Source organism: Bombus flavifrons, chromosome 13, assembly GCF_040668555.2.
Source record: "Bombus flavifrons isolate JBK064 chromosome 13, iyBomFlav1_principal, whole genome shotgun sequence".
NCBI lineage: Eukaryota > Metazoa > Arthropoda > Insecta > Hymenoptera > Apidae > Bombus > Bombus flavifrons.
The window spans coordinates 5,945,085-5,965,474 of record NC_138454.1 but is presented as its reverse complement, the minus strand read 5'-3'; the positions used below and the strand labels follow the sequence as shown (position 1 = coordinate 5,965,474).

The 20,390-nt window shown below is 29.2% G+C and overlaps 4 protein-coding genes across 13 annotated transcripts; 1 reads left to right on the top strand and 3 right to left on the bottom strand.

Moving 5' to 3' along the window:
• The first annotated feature begins 60 nt into the window (after positions 1–60).
• Positions 61–7,904, top strand: spas (spastin). Of its 8 annotated transcripts, XM_069125836.1 has the most exons (9): positions 61–608; positions 658–847; positions 958–1,207; positions 1,290–1,460; positions 1,999–2,259; positions 3,116–3,468; positions 3,563–3,894; positions 3,965–4,275; positions 4,445–7,904. In XM_069125836.1, the coding sequence occupies exons 2-9, from the start codon at positions 737–739 to the stop codon at positions 4,606–4,608; spliced, it is 1,953 nt and encodes a 650-aa protein (XP_068981937.1). In that variant the 5' UTR covers positions 61–608; positions 658–736; the 3' UTR covers positions 4,609–7,904. The 8 variants fall into 8 exon arrangements, 6 of the variants coding, with proteins under 6 accessions (XP_068981937.1, XP_068981935.1, XP_068981936.1 ...); XM_069125834.1 differs by having other exon boundaries at positions 658–1,207; XM_069125835.1 differs by having other exon boundaries at positions 61–847.
• Positions 7,905–8,040: 136 nt separating this feature from the next.
• Rox8 (TIA1 cytotoxic granule associated RNA binding protein Rox8) lies at positions 8,041–11,701 on the bottom strand. The gene is made up of 3 exons (XM_069125852.1): positions 10,677–11,701; positions 10,234–10,530; positions 8,041–10,125 (listed from the first exon to the last, which is right to left on the bottom strand). Exons 1-3 carry the CDS (start codon positions 11,262–11,264, stop codon positions 9,832–9,834), a joined length of 1,179 nt encoding a protein of 392 aa, XP_068981953.1. The 5' UTR covers positions 11,265–11,701; the 3' UTR covers positions 8,041–9,831.
• A 954-nt stretch (positions 11,702–12,655) lies between these two features.
• Positions 12,656–17,355, bottom strand: Git (ARF GTPase-activating protein GIT1). 2 transcript variants are annotated; one of them, XM_069125840.1, is made up of 13 exons: positions 17,214–17,355; positions 16,696–16,829; positions 16,513–16,625; positions 16,256–16,442; positions 16,055–16,185; positions 15,725–15,914; positions 15,595–15,667; positions 14,998–15,195; positions 14,762–14,937; positions 14,155–14,325; positions 13,909–14,088; positions 13,608–13,838; positions 12,656–13,538 (listed from the first exon to the last, which is right to left on the bottom strand). In XM_069125840.1, the coding sequence occupies exons 1-13, from the start codon at positions 17,269–17,271 to the stop codon at positions 13,347–13,349; spliced, it is 2,034 nt and encodes a 677-aa protein (XP_068981941.1). In that variant the 5' UTR covers positions 17,272–17,355; the 3' UTR covers positions 12,656–13,346. The 2 variants fall into 2 exon arrangements, with proteins under 2 accessions (XP_068981941.1, XP_068981942.1); XM_069125841.1 differs by having other exon boundaries at positions 14,762–14,928.
• A 6-nt stretch (positions 17,356–17,361) lies between these two features.
• LOC138186229 (nuclease SbcCD subunit C) lies at positions 17,362–20,135 on the bottom strand. Of its 2 annotated transcripts, XR_011174843.1 has the most exons (6): positions 19,879–20,135; positions 19,713–19,803; positions 19,562–19,642; positions 19,411–19,488; positions 17,877–19,347; positions 17,362–17,490 (listed from the first exon to the last, which is right to left on the bottom strand). XR_011174843.1 is itself a non-coding variant. In XM_069125850.1 (5 exons), the coding sequence occupies exons 1-5, from the start codon at positions 19,900–19,902 to the stop codon at positions 18,002–18,004; spliced, it is 1,620 nt and encodes a 539-aa protein (XP_068981951.1). In that variant the 5' UTR covers positions 19,903–20,135; the 3' UTR covers positions 17,816–18,001. The 2 variants fall into 2 exon arrangements, 1 of the variants encoding a protein (XP_068981951.1); XM_069125850.1 differs by lacking the exon at positions 17,362–17,490 and having other exon boundaries at positions 17,816–19,347.
• Positions 20,136–20,390: the final 255 nt, after the last annotated feature.

Here is a 20,390-nt window from a genome sequence, read left to right as displayed (position 1 = left end):
GAACGAGTAAAAATAAAATATATATATATATATATATATAGAATCAAAGATTGTTTGAGCAGGATTATTAAGGATATACAAATACACGCATGTGCAAGAGAATCCGATAAAGAGCGCAAGTGCATAAAGTAATCTATCTCGTGTGGAATGTAGAACACATACTAAACGAAGTAAATACAGAGGTGCATGTATGTAATACAAGATTCTCTATGTATATATTTTTGTATACACGATTTTGTAAAACAACGTTTGTTGATGTTTGTAAATCCATATTACACGTTGATGTTCCGAGTTAAATGTGAATCAAAACAAGCGATGCTGAAGAAGATCGCGGACCATTCTATTTCGTTCATGATTTACCAATCCCAAACACCACGGAATTCCGAATCTTGTCGTTCTTTTCTTTTATCTCGTTCGCCAAATCGCCAGTGAAAACAATCGTCGTCTTCAATCTGCAACTGTTTCTAGGAAGATTAAGTTGTTGAGCTTCCGAAATGTTTTTTAAGAAGATGATCTAAGACAACTTGAAAATCGTCTTTCATTTTCAACATTTATGCAACATTGGGAATGTCAGAATGTTTAACTCAACCTGTATTTGGCGATAATAAGTGTGTATTTTGTAGCATACGAATATACGAATTCAAAAATTTGCGATAGGAAATGTCTTACAGTGATGGCGGGCGTCCAATTCGGAAGTATGGCACAAAGTCGCCGAAAAAGTTATGCGTGACGAAGAATGAAAATAGTGATAAAACAACAACAACCATTAACTGCAATAATCATCACCATAATCATTACCATCATAATCATCGCTTTCTCGACACCCCTCAGCCGTCAGTACACAAACGTAATCTCTATATTGTTTCTTTTCCTTTGATACTGCTGTTCAATGTTCTGAGGACACTTCTTTATCAGTTATTTGTGGTATTTAAGTACTTATATACATCTACATCTCAGCTGATTCAACGAAGACAAGCTTGCAAGCAGACCTGCCAGCTAGAGATCGTAGTTGGTCAAAAGTCTAGTGAAAATTTAAATAATAATTTAAATAATCCTGGGCAAACTGAGAACGAGGGAATGTCGCAAGTGCCTAGAAGGCAGGTTGGTCCTGGCCCTGGAGACCCATTACTTGCAAAACAAAAACATCATCATCGTAGGGCTTTTGAATTTATTAGTAAAGCACTTAAGATTGACGAAGATAATGAAGGTATTCTTAGATATATCTAGATTATCTGTTTCTTATAATTTGCTTCTTTTTGATATTTCATTTTCAATACTACTTTTATTAGGCCAGAAAGAAATGGCAATTGAACTTTATAAGAAGGGAATTGGAGAATTAGAAAAAGGAATAGCTGTAGAATGTAATGGTGGACGAGGAGAAGTATGGGAGCATGCACAAAGACTTCATGATAAAATGCGCACTAATTTGGCAATGGCAAAGGATAGACTTGATTTTCTTGGTTTGTAAACAAATATTTTAAATACATGGCACATTTCTTAAGCTGTTCCACTCGCATTAACAAAATTATATATCACTTATTTATAAATTTTTTTTATAATTATAAAGTATTCTTAAATAAAGTTATGGTACAGCTTAAGAATAATACAATATTTATGTATTTAGCATGCTCATGTGTTAATTGTTCTATATTGTTCACGCGTATGTGTGCATCTGTGTGTATGTGTGTGTCTGCGCGAGAGTATTTATGCGTGAATGTACTCGTGCGTGTATGCATGCGCGCGTTATCCCTTTTTTTAATGGTTTCATTTTTGGCACAATATGTTTTTTTCATAAGCGACGCAAATTTTTATGTACAAATTAGTAGCCAAACTTCATATAGTAGCGTTCCTAACAGCCATCTGAGCATTCATTTCAAATCTAAGTACTAATTATATAGTTTACAATTTGGACAAAAGTTAACGAAATTTATGGGTTCAAACTGTACTTAGCTATTTAGCCTACTGCAGCATGGCAGAGAATGTTTTTCCTTTTTGTAGTGAGTGTGTGTGAGCTGAAAAAACTGGATATCTGCAATGAATATCGTGCTCCTGGAAATAAAATGGACAACGAACATCCAGGAAAGAACCTGAGGGTCCGACGCAATATACACACATTACAAACAACTCGATCTTCTTTAAATACAAATCATACTAAAAACACAAACAGTACACAAACAGTGAACATAGGGCAGAATACATGTACCCAAATTCCCAAGTTAAGGCCACGTTCACCAAAAAACTATTCTGCCCATTCTGAAGGTACTGTTTGTCTGAAGTTTTGGGCTTACAATGCAGATTTTGAATGTAAATTTGATAATTGCTTCTGTAAAACTGTTGTTTCTATTCCATTGTTAACACATGCATCTATTATTAGTTTTTGATGTAATACAACAAGTAATAAATGCAAGCATGTTATATTATTTGCTATGATTAACATAGTTTTGCCACACTTTGTAATGTAATATATTTATCTGAATTTAGAATGAAGTAATTTAAAAAGAAATAGAATTATTTATATGTAGGTATGTATGAGACTACACACACACACACACATATGATACTATGTGCATGTGTATATATACTTTATATGAAACAATGAATTAAGAAGACAAATTAGTTTATGTGCATGAATGTATGCTTCATATAAACATTTAAAGTTTTATTTGAAAAACACATTAGAATAGTCTAAAAAGTATTTGTTACATTTATATTCTAAAAAACATTTTTATATTTATTTTGTAATCTCATATTTAGTGCTCAAATATCATTTGTTCACTACTGTATATGACTTTTTAACAATATAAAATATTTTATATATATGAAATATTAACAATGTAATGTATGCTCTTAATATTTTAATCATATATTACATATGTATTATAAATGTAGTTTAATTATATCACATGCATACTAGTTTGACAAATATATTTAATTCTTTTTATATTGATTGAAATTATTAATAATTACTTCTTTCATTGCAAAGCGTTTGTCTTGTATTTTATTCCTTGTAATAGTTCTATATAATAGAGTTAACAGAGATTCATATTTAAAAGTACTAATAGTTTCATTTTTATGTGTTTATTATTTGGGTATTATTTGTTTTATGTTGTTATAGCATCTGGAAGAAAATTATCTGTTCCTGGAAAAAGAGTGGGGACAGTTATAAGCAAAAGTCAAACATTACCACGCAGCATGGGACGCTCAACACCAGTACAATCTTGTCATAGAGTTACACCTATTAAACCATCATCTACACCACCTTCTGTAAAAAGACAATTATCAGTACCTGGAAATGGTTCACCTGTTAGGAGACCAGGAACACCAACTACATCAAACAGTAATAGAGGAACACCTACAAGAAAAGTACCTCTTTTGAAAGGTGTAGATCCGAAACTTGCACAAGTAATTTTAGATGAGATTTTAGAAGGAGGTGCAGCAGTACATTGGGAGGACATTGCTGGTCAAGAAGTCTGTAGCTATTATATCTATAAATTGTTAAATAAGGAAAAATGCATAATATAGTAGATAAACTTACAATTTTATATTTTCTTTTATAAAACAGACTGCAAAGCAAGCATTACAAGAGATAGTCATCTTGCCTTCATTAAGACCAGAATTATTTACTGGCTTACGAACACCAGCAAGAGGTTTATTATTATTTGGACCACCAGGAAATGGAAAGACATTGCTTGCACGCGCTGTGGCTACCCAGTGCAACGCTACATTTTTTTCAATATCTGCTGCTAGTCTTACATCGAAATATGTTGGAGAAGGAGAAAAGCTAGTACGAGCTCTTTTTGCTATAGCGCGAGAATTACAGCCATCTGTGATCTTTGTTGACGAAGTGGATTCGTTGTTAAGTGAACGTAGAGATAATGAACATGAAGCTTCACGGTAGATCTGTTCAAGTTTTGACATTTATTTAAAATGATCAATATTTATCTAATTAACAATTATTACATAGGCGATTGAAGACGGAATTTTTAGTTGAATTTGATGGTTTGCCATGTAATCCAGAAGAAAGGGTATTAGTTATGGCTGCTACAAATAGACCTCAAGAATTGGATGAAGCTGCATTAAGGAGATTCACAAAGCGAGTATATGTTACGTTGCCAGATCTACGAACAAGAATTATGTTACTGAAGCGACTTTTAGCTAAACATAATGATCCTTTAACACCAGAAGAGCTAAATGAGATGGCAGTTTTAACCCAGGGCTATTCTGGAAGCGATTTAACGGGTTTAGCAAAGGATGCAGCACTTGGCCCTATTAGAGGTAAGATAAAATATAAAGTTTCTATTACACATTTTCCATTATGCTTACTTAGACTGAATGGATATGAAAGATTTTGACCAGATAGTCTAACAAATAAATTAATCATTATTAAGTATGTATAAAAAATATATCGTAAAGTTTGTAAAAAAGATGTATTAATATTGTACAGAACTTAATCCAGATCAAGTAAAGGAATTGGACCTTAATTCCGTACGTAATATTACAATGCAAGATTTTCGTGATTCGCTTAAAAGAATTCGTAGATCAGTGTCACCTGCAAGTTTAGCAGCTTATGAAAAGTGGAGCTTCGAATATGGTGACGTAAGTCTATGATTTTTAAGAATTAGTTGATGCACAAGGCTGGAAAATAAGTTACACTAAAATATCGGCACATTCTTAAAAAAAAAGAAAAAAGGAACTTAATGACGGAAAATACAACAAAAATGATTTTCTGCGATATTAATTATTACAGAGTGTAAATATATCAGCTTTTACATTTTCTAAGCTAATTTATAAATGACATCTATATACAAAAAGAAAATGTTATGATATTGCAAAAGGCACTCTTGCTAAGTACTGTTTTTTAAATCATATTACAGCAGTAACACTGTAATATTACTAGCTTTATATTACATATATGATACATTCTATACTCCATCCAGCAATCAGGTATTATAGATTTAAGTTTAAGTTGATATTACTTCATACTTATATTACTACACTCTAAAGATGTTGATATTAGAATTCCAATGTTTGTAGTTATACTGTCTATGTAGATTTTGGTAACTTTTTATTTCATATTTTGGTAAATCATGAACATTAATTTATTATTATTTACTTTCTTGTTATACGGTTATGCGCTAATAAGTTTAGTATAAATTATTCTAATAATGCAAAGAAGAATGTAATTCTACAATTAGCAATTACAATATGCACTTTATAATAAAAAGAGTAATGTAAATACTTAATTACCATTCAAGCACAATTGATTTGAATAATGTTAGCAGGAAGACTGTATTTGCATATGAAACAGCTCACGTCCAATCAGATAATAAAACAATTACTGTAATTCGGTGTAAAGGATTAACTACTGCTATAATTATGTTATCAAGTAAACATAAAAATGAATGAATATCTTGGTTTTGCACAAGCACGTGCTAAAAGTAAAGTATGCAGATAAAATCGTTTTAGGCACGTGAGTTTTGTAAAAATAACAAATTGCATATTGTATAACATATTGGGGGAAAATATTATTCATGTTATGTTTGGTAACATTTCAGATATTCGTTTGATAATTGTTAAAATGAAATTATATAATTAAGATCTTTTAACAGGGGGTATTATGCTTATCAAAATATATATCAATTCTTGATTTGATGAGATTTCTATGAGACAACGAACTGGAATTATATATTTGAACTTCGTGAAATTAAAAATATTTATTATTTATAGGTAAATATTATCAGTAAAAAATTAATGTTATGATAAAGGTATGCTACAAAAGGAAGTTGGATATATAAAAGTTTTTGATATTCATCTACTGCTTCAAATGCTCAACTAAAAGGTGATTGTGCTTGTACGATATAATCACTGATTTAAAAACACATTTATTGCAAAACCATAATACTAAACTTCGATACTAGTCTGATATTGTTTCAATTTGAAATTAGTTAATAAGAACTTCCTAATTTTACTCGACGTACATGTATTTGCTTATAAGAGAAGCGTGGAGTAATTATTTCTTCACCTTATAACTCGTTACAATCCTTGCTTTTCAATAACGATAATGCAACGAGTTCGAAGCTTCTCTTGTGTGATCACTAGTTAATACTGACCCATGTAGTATAGTATAATCTATGCATAGCATATTACGTAAAATGATGTTAAAAATTTCTTTTTAATTTTTGTCATGTAATGAAACAAGGATTGCCCGTTTCACTTGTTACAATTTTTAATATCAGTTACGACTGATGCACTGATAGAAAAATGGTAATAGTTGTACAAAGTATAAATTTGCACTTGCGCAAAGTTGCGCACCTCTTTATTATTGAATATACGAACATAACTAAAGTTACAAATAATGTCAAAGTTCAATCTCAGCATTATATCAATATAGATGTATTAAGTTCAATATGTATTGCTGAATGCTGTATGAAATGAATTTTGATTGAAAAAATTATGAACTTGATGTTAAGTCAATGTTAAAACCATTTATGTTGCAAAAGTATAATATGAACTGTATTGAAGTTTTGGTTATATGTAAAGTTTTTCGGCGTTAAATAATTTATGGTAAGCATAAGTAAAATATTTTTGCCCGAATTTTATCGATGATCTTGCACAACAGACTGTTATCAATATGGGTATATCTCTATTTACAACCCTGGCCTTCCATGTTAAAAACACGCTCAGCCTCAATTAAGTTATTTTGCTACTTTTATAAAAACTTGTAATAGGAAATTTCTTAAGAATATAAGCAAATAATAATGCTAATATTAATTATTGCTGCGTAAATTAAAAGTAATCAAATGTGAATTAATTATAAGAAATGTCTGTGCATGACTGCACGAATTATGTTTCCTTAATTGTAAGTTTCAACCCTCTTTTTCTCGATATTACAAAAGGATAAAAGTTATTTTGATAACCACATAAAATTGATTTTAAGATATTTCAAACCACTTTTAATATGCACTAATATGCAATTTTACTAAAATGATAGTGATGTTTGCAAAATAAGTAGTAACTGATTTGATAAAACGTAACATAAAACTTACAAAATTTATTTTTATTTCGTGAATGATGTTTTTCATAGATCTTTTTTCAATTATACTTTGATTAAATGCCAAATCTATATTTCTCAACAATATCATAAATTACGTAAAAAAATATGTAGAACAAGGTAGACAGATTATAATTGTAGATTGCAAACTAAAATTTTCGTTGAGCAACTCCTTCTTTTAATATATTATATCCTAGTTCGCTTAATGAAACAATTAACAAATACATATTTAATTAACATCTATATACTCAGTGACATCATGCAATTAAATAGTAATTTTCGAATGTAACTGAATAGTATAGTGTCACTTATTGTACAAAAATACAAGATATCCTACTTAGTATTTTGCCGCCGTGTGATCGAGATCGAGGAACGCATGTATTGTGTAATAAAGTGTACAGTACAAATTATTCTAGCGCATTTCATTTTAGAAAAGGAATGCTCGCAATTTTCACGTGAAAATTAATTAAATTATTCACAGTATTAGCGAATTCAGTTTTAATTAAAGTATTAAAATATTCTAACTTGACATTGCTATAATATTCACCAAAGAAATATTTTTATTTTATAGTAATGGTATAACCAGCGTAATGTTTTCCGTTTAAATCGAACATAAGGACGCCCCTTTTATACAGAAGTTGTGTTTCCTTCAATAAATCGCAAACATTGTACTTAACGTTAAATTTTATTGTGTCAAAAAATCAGTCAGAATTATATCTTCTACATAAGTCATCAAGTGTTTTAAGTGCTTGACGAGATAGTTTGCAGAAAAAAATATGCTCGGTTAACGTAAACAATTATTGTAAAAGTATGTCGGCTGTAAAATAAAATTACCTTGTATGTACTTAAAAAACTTATTATATTATTTTTACATTTAACCAGTTATAAACGAAGGTACTACGTTTCTTATAAATTTAAAAAGTCACTTTTGTTATTATTTCATAACTTTATATTTTATAATAACGTGGGCTATGAAATAATACAAAATATTGTGTATTTTAAATATTTATTCCTTTTTTTTCATTCAAAGGACAATTTGTTTTTATTATAAGATAACATTATCCTAAGCATCTTCAAGGGCTTCGCACCCTACTGTACCTAAATTACTTTTTATATAACATTTTTTTTTATGTCTTCCATCGGTTCACTGATTATTATTAATCCATAGACAAGTTTTTTTTCTTAAATTGGCTCTCCATAGTTCGATATCACTTATCGCAGTCAATCATTGCTATATTCGATTTTATGTTTCTTCTGTTATTACATTCAGTACTGACTTTATACAAATTGGTTTTGAAAGGTTTATGGCTTATTATCGTCGGTGGTGAAGCGAAGTATCGATAAATTTTACTCTAACTCACTCTAATTTGTTTATTGTTTATTTATTAACTTAATGAAACGTATTTTGGAAAATAAGTTTTCAAGAAATAATCAGAATGAAAATGATAAATTCTTAAAAAACGTAATAAATAAATATTAAACCTAACTTTATTGAAAATTGAAAATATTAAAGTTATGCAATAATTTTCACCTGTATAGTAATTGGAAGACACGAAGGCATATGTATCGTGCCATGTGATAATTGCAATAATGTCAAAATATCAGATAACATCAAATGTGATTGTCAATTGATATAATAATTATTACAAGAAAAGAACTGAATATTTTACAACATATTTAAAGGAACATAATTTCAACTATTGATATACAAATCAATAAAGGTAGAACAATAGTGACTCCAACTCTTAGCGGAAGTGTTCACCATTATCATTACCATTATACTTAAATTACATTGTAATAATTACATCAAGATTCGCTATTTCTTTGTACAAATGGAGAGGAGTCACTAAGCAGTATAACAAAGTATATTCAATTAAGTTAAATTCAGCGTAAAATATTTCATTTTTGACACTTCCAGAAGTATTTTTTTAAAATTTGTTATAAGAATGTTTTTTGTACATTTACCACCGACGATAAATATCACAAAACGAGAAAAGTTTACAACTCGTTTATCCACTCGCATAGTTTACTTTAATAAGGGCCCTGCACACGTTAAAGCATGCATCCAAATCTAGCTACATCACAGGCGCCGTGTCTACCTATAATCCCTATCTTATACTATGTTCAATGTCATACTTTGTGTTTACCATAAATGAACATTTATCTCTGTTCATTAATGATTTGAAATAAACTAAAGATTGGTAATTGTGGCAAAAATATTAAAAATATAACAACGCAATGTTCGCATACATACGTACACCTTACGCAGCACAACGAATGCAGGGCTCATCCATCAAGGGGCTGCAATTTTAAGTTCAGAAATATACCTTATTCAACAGCATAAAAATCGTCTTGAAAAAATTGTTATATTACACTGATGGATTGACTGCTATGATATTTCCTTTTTTAATGAAAATTGCAAGATATATTTGTATTCGTTACAATGGTATATGTTTCTATTGTTTGGCAAGGAAAACATACAAGAAAGATGTATATTTAAATATCTCAGTGTATATATTCAATATATATATATCACTTTGAACTTTTCATAAAGTCTTTTGAAATATAATACCAATCAATATTGATACAACCAAATTTTGGAATTTCTTTTTGTATAATACTTCAATCGAAGTACAACTGGAAAAATTGTACATATGATGCTGCAGTCAAAATACCAATAAACTTGTTGGAATAGGTATATGACAGAACAGATTTTGCAAACGCCCCAAGGGCAAATGTATCATATGTAACAATTAGTTGATGTTGATCAATGATCAGTTTCATTGTGTGGGGTATTGTGGCATGGTATATGTTACCATTGCAGGTTGCTGACCTGGTGGCAATGGTGCAGTTGCAGTCGGCGGTGCGGCGGTCGCTTGTGCTGGTTGCCATGTACCTGCACCAGGAGCAGGCATTCGCATGCTATTCATATATTGAGCCTGTTGTCCATAATATTGACCATAGTACTGAGCAGGCTGTAAAAATTGACCTTGCATTTGTGGATATCCTTGAGGATACCAGTAACTCATTTGTTGGCCATATCCATATGCATATTGTCCAGCCCCAGCTGTAACCTATTAAACAAAAAAGACAATATATATTTTAATATTTATTATTTTTTTAATTTGTTAAAGAAAAGAGATATGGATCATTAAAATAAAAAATATATGCATTAAAATAACCTGTTGAGCTTGGTGATTTGCATTTGGGCCCACACTATTCGGATCTCCATTTTCTTTTCCCCAGAAACATTTAACAATGCTACCATTAATTTCTGTGTTATGTGTTGATTCTATGGCATGTGTTGCAGCTTCCTTAGTAGTAAATTTTATGAATGCATATCCTTTATCCTTAAATACTCTTATATCTTGTATAGTACCAAAGGGAGAAAATGTTTTGGTTATCAGGTCATCTGTAATGCCATTTGTAAAACCTCCACAGTATACTGTGCAATTAGTTGGACTACTTTGGTTATATACCTATTAATGATAATATACACAAATTAGAAAATAAACAAAATTATTAATGTTGTCAACAAGTGAGCTATATGTAACTTCTATAGATCTTAATTAGACACAAGAGTAAGGAAATTGATAGGTGACCACTATTGAAATTTGAGACATACCTCTTCATAGTTAGGTTTACTATTATTTGAATGTCGTGGCCTTTCGGATCTTGGTGGTGGCGGTTTTCTAGTCGACCAATTTGTCCTGATGCTTCTAGATCCAAGCCACTGACCATTCATAGCTGCTATCGCTGCCTCAGCTTCAGACTTTTTGACAAATGATACAAAAGCATATCCTTTACTTTTCATAGTTTGTGGATCGCGGACAATTCTACAATTGCTAATTTCGCCAAAAGGCGCGAATGCTTCTTTCAAAGTTTGTGTTTCGATTTCTGGCGACAGGTCACCGACAAATATGTGATGATGATTACTTGTGTCCAACTTCGGCTGATTTCCAGGGCTCGTTGCCCAGTTAACCTTCATTTCCTTATTCAGGAAGGATCGCTTGTTCATGGCGGCTAGCGCTGTAGCCGCGCATTGATGATTCGTAAATTCGACGAATGCATATGGATCGTTCCCTGGTTCTCGTATAATCTTGCATCCTTTAACTGCACCTATTTGTGAAAAAAGTGCGCACAATAGTTCCTCCGACACCGAAGTGTCTAGATTTCCCACATAGAGCGTTCGCGGATTGCTTTCTTCGCTCATGCTCGCTCTTTCACGACGCCTGTACTTCCTTATTTAACTAATTTCCTTACTTTCCTTCGGCTTAATTTACGGTTCACACGTTCAGTGCGTGGTACGTGCATTTACCTCGACCCCAGCATCAGAATTCAGATTTTCTCGCCTTTTCCAAAGAACACGGACGGTTGAACGCGAAGCTACACCCAGCCTCTACGTCATACTAACATAAAATGGCCGCTCTCCTGCTTCACTACTTTCCCTTCAATCATCCACATAAACTTTCCGATTCTACCGATTGACTTACTTAAAACTATCCTTGCTTCACGCCTGTTCACTTTCTTTTACCTACCCACCTAAACTTTCTTAAATTTACCCGAATTACTCAAAACTTTGTCAGCTAAAGTGTAAAGAACACGTGTTTTTGTATCATCCGTCGAAGATTTCATAACAGGTAGCGCGAAAACGCTTGTGAATCATTGGCCTACAAAATTCACTAGACAATTACTTTTTTAAGGTTCATTTCCATTAAATTTTAATTTTTTCTTAATACAATGTTGATATTATTTATCCTTCACAAGGTGACAGTAATTGACTATAATGATCTTTAATATTAAATCTTTAATATCATTAAAACTATAATCAATTTTAATATCATATGTAATAGTTGAGAACTTATGTTTTAGTCATTTCCATGAGAAATATATATCACATTGGAAAATAATTGTTATTAAATCTCATTTTTTTCTATTAAGACTAAAATATAAAAAAAAGAATAAAATTTAAGAAATAATTAAAATAATATCAAATAAATTATGATAGGTTGTATAATCTATACACTCTCCATATTGTAAAGTACAATCATTTATCATATAAATAAGGGTTAGTCTATAGAAACATTTACAATATGTAAGATGATTTTATTGTTCATTTTAAAACGCATCGCGCCAAATGAATATTCTGAAGTCAAAAAATGTAAACGATTATGTTATAAGAAATAATGATGATTCATGCACTTTAAACTATCATTACACAGCAGTTATTAATTTTAATATAAATATGAAACATTAGTCTTTGGATAAATAAAAGTATTTAAAAACGATTTCAATTTAATAATTATATTTGCCAGTAAATATATCATGTAGTTTGCATCAACGATAATATATTTAAATTTTATTTAACTATTAAACATATATTCTTAATACCAATAATACAGTAAGAGCAATTCTTGATGAAAATACCCGAAGTAAAATAATTAATGCATTATCAATATAAACTTTCATTATTACATATGTATTGATCACATTAATAGTAATAATAATAATAATAATAATAGTAAAACATTTCTTCTTTTACTGGCGACAAAATTCTCACTTATTTGTAATGCTTTAATATAAGCTGGTTTTTTATACATATAATAGAATATAATATTTAAACGTACAAAATGGATTATTTATAAATATTTCATCACTTATAAGTTATCAATAAAAACACATTTTTATTAATTAATCTTTTAATTATACATTTTTATGGTAAATAATTATTTAGTGATATCGCAAAATAATTTTTTTATTGGCACTAAAAATGCACAAAATTTTTACCTGGTTTTAACAATAACTTTAAGATACTTTAAATCTTTTGGTATTGCACTTAATACTTTTTTTAATCACACGGATGCAATACATTTTTTCACATTTATAATTGTTTCTTATATGCCAGCTTATATGAGCAGAAAGTATATTTGTAAAACCAAGTATAGAAACTAAAATTGCATATTAATAAAATTCATTGGTTCATGGCTATTCAGTCTTTATCATACATTAAAAGTTACGTAAATATTATATCGAATCTTGAAACGTGTCATGTTTTATACGATTTAACAAACTATAAGAATATTCATGTGTTAAAATTTGCTTCTTATTTACATTATAATAAAAATAAGAATATTAGACAACAAATTATTGTTATGTAATATAAGACGAATACTTATTCAATGTATTAATCTGTGATGATTTTGAGTATTAGGATATTAAGCGTCTGTACAATTTATATACATCAAATATGAAAGAATTATTTAATTTGTAATACTTTGCCTTTGATCTGTTACGTTTAAAATTGGGTAACAAGAAGCTTTGTTGCTTTGGCAATATCATAAGCACATGAACGTACTTGCTGAAGGCATCTGTCCATATGTTCTATATCACTAGTACATCTCTGAAGACCAGAACATTCTGCTTGAAGTCTACCTGTATTACCATTTAATTGTCGCAGAGCAGATCTGATGTTTTCCTCAATAGGATTCTACAACATAATTTAAATGTGTTTAATATAAATTTATGTTTACATTTAAAGAAGAAATGCACATCTTACTTGGGGAAATATAGCTGTGAGTTCAGCAACAGCAACACGAATTCTTTCTGCACAAGGTACAAAAGCTTCTCGTTGTTTTGGATCTTGCATGGCCATCCACAGTTCCTGAATTCTTCTTGTAACTTGTTCAGTTCTTCGAGTAACTTCCTCACTAGGGGGAAGATTAGGAGCACCGCATTCCCATAAACTTTGTGTGTTGTTGCGAGATATTGTCTCTGAATCTCGTTTTGCCTGTATCAATCAAATTTTATACAATAAGATTAAGAAACATAAATCAAAGAAATTTTCATCAAATTATTACCTGACAAATAGACGTTGACCACGAATTTGGTTTTCGCAAACCTTCTCGTGTTTCATACATAGACGCAGGACGTTGATTGCTCCTATTAAGAGATGTTTTTATATCAAGCACTGGTTCTAGTTCTGGCTCTTGTTCTCCACTAACATGACCATTAATAACTCCATCAGTAGATTCTTTTACCTATATTTTTTGTACATCAGATTTTAATTTGCAATATATTATAAAGATATTAAATATTTATCTTACATGAATCATTTGCTTCAGTTCATTATTTTCATGTGTCAGTTGCTCTACAGTACTCTGCAGAGTACGAATTTGCTCACGGAGATCCTTGATAGTAGATTCGGAGAGAGTTAATTGTTTTTTTAAAACTTCAACGACAGATGGAAGTCCCTTAGCTAATGGTGCAAAAGCTTCCTGTAATAACATTTTAACATACACAATGAAATTTCACTTCTATGCCAAGAAAAAAGTAAAAAAAGAAAGAGAGAACTTTTAGAAGTTATATGGTTGTTACAAAACAAAACACATAATCAGTATGATCATGTTATAAATTTTAGTGAACTATATAGCATTCTCTGGCAAAGGCTGCACATGCACTAACAGACCTGTGCACTTGCCTAATAGCACTGTCTACAGAAGAGCCATGTACTTAGCCGATTCCTTATTCTTCTTTTCGTTACTAGAGCTGGTACCTTTAATACGTTACCATACAATTTTATCTATTTTTAGCATGTAACTTATTGTCCATCTTTTTTATATCTTATACCATACTTTCCGTATTTATAACTACTTTTTTAACTTTATGTTAAAGTAATTTAATTTAATTAATTAAAGTTAATTTAATATGTACCTCGTTATCCATTTTAAACTGTGCGGAATATTCAGGCACTGCATTGTCAGATGATGTCAATGCATAATCATCATCAGAAGCAACACTATCATACAATGGTTCATCATCAGACATTTGTGATCCATACTTTCCATGTTGCTCTTTACGAAGTATAGAAATAGCTGGATCTAGAAATACTACACATGTTGATACAATGAATAAATTAAAGAAATTAATTTATACAATTTCTTACAAACCTTGTAATGGTGCATTATTTGCAAGCATATGTCTTCTGCGAGCCTCAATGAGAAAATCTATAATAAGTGTAGCAAACTCCTTTGGTGTAAATCTTGCTAGTTTTTGTCTACCTTGATTTCTTGTTGATGATAGCTGTGGGTTCACTGGTAGAAAAGGCACTGTACATTTTTCTGGTAAAGATGCAGATGCAAACCAAACTATTTCAAGAACATAAAGTAAAAAATAATTAATATTGTCAATTATCAAGTAATTAAAATATAATTTGTACTTATAACAATTATTTTATTATTCAAATCATGCATATATTAAAATAAAATTAAAACTTTTAAATTCAACTCACCTCTCCTTCAAAATGATGCAATAAAAAAAGCATGCATATTAATAGCATAATATATGAGAAAACATGAATTAATGTAATGTTTGTTTTGTGTATACTTAATTTCTATAAAATCAGTTATATATATGAATATACATATATTCGTATATTACAAAAAACTACATATAAAACTTTAAAATTATAAATAATGTAGAATTATTTTCAGATGCTAATCTATTCATTTCTGGAAATGATTTATATAATGCAATTATGTCCTTACTTTCTTCATTTTCTCGACGATCTACTTCATCATAAATATCCATTGCCAATTCTTCCAACAAATGATTCGATAACTAAAAAAAGGAGGTTCATATAATAAATATATTTATACTTTGATAAAGTACACTTACCATTTGTAACTTATTCCTTCCTTCTAAACACAGATCACTTTGTTCCAATAATAATGTACATTCAGGTATAATTATATGCTCATCCAGTCTATGGTTTGGTTTACGTGAACATATAAAGGATGTTAGTCTATCTGTTAATTCATACATGCATTCAATTAGACGGTCAGATAAGTCCATATGTCCTGCCATTCTAAATAACAAAATATGACAATCATATATAAGTAATGTTTCTTCATATGCAAAATAAGCGTATGCATATATTGGGTTGGCAACTAAGTAATTGCGAATTTTGTCAGTAGGTGGTATTGATAAAACCTAATAGTTACATACTTGGCAATTTCAGCAGGTGTCTGCCCATTTGAATCAATTATGCTAGGATTACCACCATTAGCTATTAAAAGCTCTAATTGCAAAGCTTGACCAGCTCTAGCAGCTACATGTAAAGGTGTTGTACCCTTTTCCTGTAAAATAAAATATTGTATGATATGTTTCTACCATTAAACTGCATAATAATGGTTTGTTTAAAACTACCTTGTAAAAATAACTTGGATTAGCACCTTGTGCAAGTAATCTTAAAGAAGTTTCTAAATTACTCGTACGAACACTACTATGCAACTGTCTACTTAATTCTTCTTCGCTACAACATTCTTCTTTATTTGGACGTAATATGAATGCTAAATGTTGATGTTTTGATTTAATAAAATCAGCTTTTGTTGGGCTATAAAAATAATTTAATCACTATTAAAATTTTATATCTCATATTTTGTTATAAAATATTTTATACTAACTGTAGTGGATCCTTAGCTTGAGGCTTTCTTCTACTAATTTTCGAATTACTAGGATCTAAAAGGGAATGTTCCCAAATACTGTTTGCTCCATTATCATTCAATGTATGTACCATCTATAAGTTAATAATCATTATTTTTTAAATTAGAAACTTTCTGACTATATTTGTACTTATCTTTACTAACATTAAGAAGGTTTGCATGCCAAATGCTCTTATGAAGTGATTTTATTTGAGATATATGACGACCAAGGCTACGATGTACACCACAACAGTCATCACATAATAAAATTGCTCTGTTCAATGAAGCCCATCCTGGTTCTAAAAGCAATTTTAAAATTTATTTCCATGTAATTTTTATGATAAAATATAAATAAAAATTGTAATAAATAGAAAGAAATTACATGAATAAAATCACAAATAACAATGATTTTTTCTCAAAGTTAATATAATATACATTATAAAATTCGGTAATTATATCAAAATTATCAATAAAATATAATTTTCTGATACATAAATTAGTTACCTTATATAACATAGACATGTGAAAAAGTATATAGAAAATGTAATTAGTCAATCAATTAATTAATCAATTTGAAAACAATTTTTTATTAACATGTGATTACACAATATTAGTAAGAAATTAAATATATTTAATAAAGATCGTATGTGAAATAAATCATTAAAAGAAAAGAATGCATTTACCGAGTGCTCCGCAATCAGCGCATATATCCGTGTTAACTCTATGCTTTGGCCGAGCCATTCTCTTTACCTTTATTTCGTTAAAATACGGTAGTTAGACTTGTTATGAGAAATTTAAAAGGCGTAACATAATGCACAGGTTCTTTTAAAAATAATAACATCGAAAACCAATTTAGAAATAAGAATTCCTAATTTGGATGTCATTATATATTTAATGATTTCACTGTGACAGAAATCATCCCAAGCTAGCTTGAGGTAGTGGCACCATTGATCGAGCATCCTAAAAGATATGCAATCATACGATACACTTTTGCTTACATTATTTTATTCTAACCTATTCCATTTTTACGTTATATTAAATATTCTTTTTACATGTATTTCAAAAACTTATATATTTTTAACAATATTATAAGAAATTTTATTTTATACTTATATTTGTAATTTATATAAAATCTATGAAGTTAAATTTGAATGATAACTTCAATTTTCTTGTTAAAATTGGTATTTTAATAAATACACGAAAATATATTTATTAATTTCTATTTAATAAAAAATATACATATATTTATTTTATATTTAAATTTTTTATGTAAATTTGGAACAATTTTTTCATTAAAATTTAAACATGCACACATTAACATACACATACACAATTATAAAACTTACATTAACTAATCATAATTGTACTACATATAATATATTAGATTATTGTATAGCGTTTGTATATAAATTAAATACATATATTTATCAATATCTTTCAATTCAATATCATTAAGTAAAGAAATTCATATTTAAGAATCTGGTGATTCAGAGTATAAATTCTGAAGATCCGTGAGCAGTTTATTTGATATATATGATACATTAACAGATTTGTCTATGCTATCTACTTGGCATAAAGATCTGAACTTTTTACCATCTGGAGTTTCTAAAAAATTTATATTTGACTTTAAAGCCATATATTCTCTGAGTGATCGATTCTGCTTACATTTTTTTAGAATTTTAGGAGTCTTTGGTTTAGATAAGTAATTCTGAATAGGTTTTGCGTGCATAATATTAAGTTGATTTTCTAATTCTAGAAAACTTCCATCTGCTACTGCAGTATCAGACATTCTTCTTATATTGAAACCTCTGTCATTTTCTTTATTTTCATCATTTGCAGTTGATTTACTTTCATTTGAATCCTTTTTGTTTATTACTGTAATTTGTGGTATATGTGTAATAGGTGTCTTCAACTGTTCTTCTGAATATTGTACTGATTTGCAACAAGTTTCTACTTGAACTCCTTTGTCCATCATTTTATTACTTCTATTCTCAATATCAGAAGTAATATCTCTATCTTTTACAAGTAATTCTGTGACATGTGTTAACACTGATCTTAATTTAGTTATCCTTTCCTCTGTTTCTTTTAATAAATCTTTTAAGTCATGTTCCAATTGAATAATTTTATCTTTATTTATACAGATCATCTCAGATGATTCCACATCTGTACAATTTTCAGAAGCCACTAATTTTATATCTTCAATATCATTATATAAATTTTGAATACAGTTATCTGTTTCTTTTGGTTTTGATGATATGTCACATTTTAAAGCACTCTTGTTTGGAATAAATTTCTCATGTATTGAATTATTTTGTGTAAACACCTGATTCTCATTATTTGTTATTATTTGTTGAGAGGATTTTAATGCTACATGCAATGTTTCCAAAAGTTGTACATGATTTATATCAATAGAATTTGGTTTTGAATGATTAGAACATTGAACAATTTTCTGTTCATTATATATTTGCCTATTCTTAGATGGTACTGCGGAATTAATATTAACAGCTAAGGATTCACTTGTGATTTTATTTTCATTTTTAGAGTCAGTGTTTATTTCATCTATTTCTCTTGATATTTCATATATTGTTGACTGCCTAGTTATATTCACATTACATTTTTCTAAATATTTATCTTTTATAGCATTTGGTGGTAGTAATAAACTTCTTTTCTTTATTGGTTTAGAAATCTTATGATGAAACTGCTCAGATTTATCTGGTTGAGTTTTATTTTCATTGTTATTTTTTGTAGCATTAATAGGAGTACCATTAAAATTAAGAAATCTACGTACATGCTTCTTAGAGGATTCAATTTGAATACCTAACAAAAATAGAATTATATGTTATTATAAATATTTGATTAAAGATACTAATATATACTAACCACTTTGTTCCACATTTGCCCTTATATTTTTTTTGTTTGAAAGTGCACCCAATCTTTCTGGTTGTGTTCTTTTACGTACTGAAATTCGTTTATTTTTATGAATATATAACACTTACATAAAAAAGATTAAGGACAGAATATATATATGTACCACTGTCTTGAGGAATGCCTTTTACATGTTCAGGTAGACGAAGCAATTTTGCAATTTTAATTGGTTGAGGCCTTTCATAGTCTATGAAATAAAAACTTAATTAGTTGGACTATTTGATTTATGTACGAAAATTATATTATAGCGAAATTACCTTTTTTATGTACACTGTTTGATAGTAATTTTGAACATGTTGAATATTCTGTCATCCTTTTTGACTGTGGTCGCTTAACTTTGGATTTACCCTGAAAGAAAATATGTAATCATGTATATAATTTATGTAGACTCTTTATATATTACAAAATTTAATTTACACCCACTGTTGAACTAGATGTAATAGGCATTATTTTTAATTCTGAATTGAGTATTAATGTATCAAAATATTATATCTTTCACATTATAATTTATACCACAAGTTGCTTTTTACTTATTTTATCCATTCTTACTTCATATAATGTACTACAGTAATTAAATGCTTTTAACAATTACACTATATACATAAATAAAGTACAAATGTAAAGATAATGTATATAAACAAATTCAAATTTCTTAGAATTTAACGGATTTTAATCATGAAACGCAATAATGAATAGATTCGTAAGCGACAAATCATGTTTTAGTTATATGGAATGGCGCATTTACATTGTGCAAGCATAGCATACACCAATGAAAAGTTGTGAACTTACATTTAACATATCGCGCGTTTAGTTTATGATTCTAAATCCACAAGATAGAAATAAAAGTTATATATTGAATAGCAATAATTTTTATGGATACTTATGTATATAATGTACACTACACGATTAATTACTTGTTACAGGCAAGTACTATG

Bases quoted from the DNA above. Each gene is read 5' to 3' on its own strand.
- spas (XM_069125834.1), top strand. From the start codon at position 661: ATGTCTTACAGTGATGGCGGGCGTCCAATTCGGAAGTATGGCACAAAG. The intron at 2,260-3,115 runs GTACTGTTTGTC...ATGTTGTTATAG, and splicing joins CTATTCTGCCCATTCTGAAG to CATCTGGAAGAAAATTATCT. The intron at 3,469-3,562 runs GTCTGTAGCTAT...TTTATAAAACAG, and splicing joins AGGACATTGCTGGTCAAGAA to ACTGCAAAGCAAGCATTACA.
- Rox8 (XM_069125852.1), bottom strand. From the start codon at position 11,264: ATGAGCGAAGAAAGCAATCCGCGAACGCTCTATGTGGGAAATCTAGAC. The intron at 10,531-10,676 runs GTATGTCTCAAA...TATCATTAATAG, and splicing joins GTAAACCTAACTATGAAGAG to GTATATAACCAAAGTAGTCC. The intron at 10,126-10,233 runs GTTATTTTAATG...TTTGTTTAATAG, and splicing joins CAAATCACCAAGCTCAACAG to GTTACAGCTGGGGCTGGACA.
- Git (XM_069125840.1), bottom strand. From the start codon at position 17,271: ATGGCTCGGCCAAAGCATAGAGTTAACACGGATATATGCGCTGATTGC. The intron at 16,186-16,255 runs GTAGTTTTAAAC...TTTATTTTACAG, and splicing joins ATCCAAGTTATTTTTACAAG to GAAAAGGGTACAACACCTTT. The intron at 14,938-14,997 runs GTTTGTAAGAAA...CAACATGTGTAG, and splicing joins AAATAATGCACCATTACAAG to TATTTCTAGATCCAGCTATT.
- LOC138186229 (XM_069125850.1), bottom strand. From the start codon at position 19,902: ATGCCTATTACATCTAGTTCAACA. The intron at 19,804-19,878 runs GTGGGTGTAAAT...ATTTTCTTTCAG, and splicing joins CTATTACATCTAGTTCAACA to GGTAAATCCAAAGTTAAGCG. The intron at 19,489-19,561 runs GTACATATATAT...AACGAATTTCAG, and splicing joins AGGCATTCCTCAAGACAGTG to TACGTAAAAGAACACAACCA.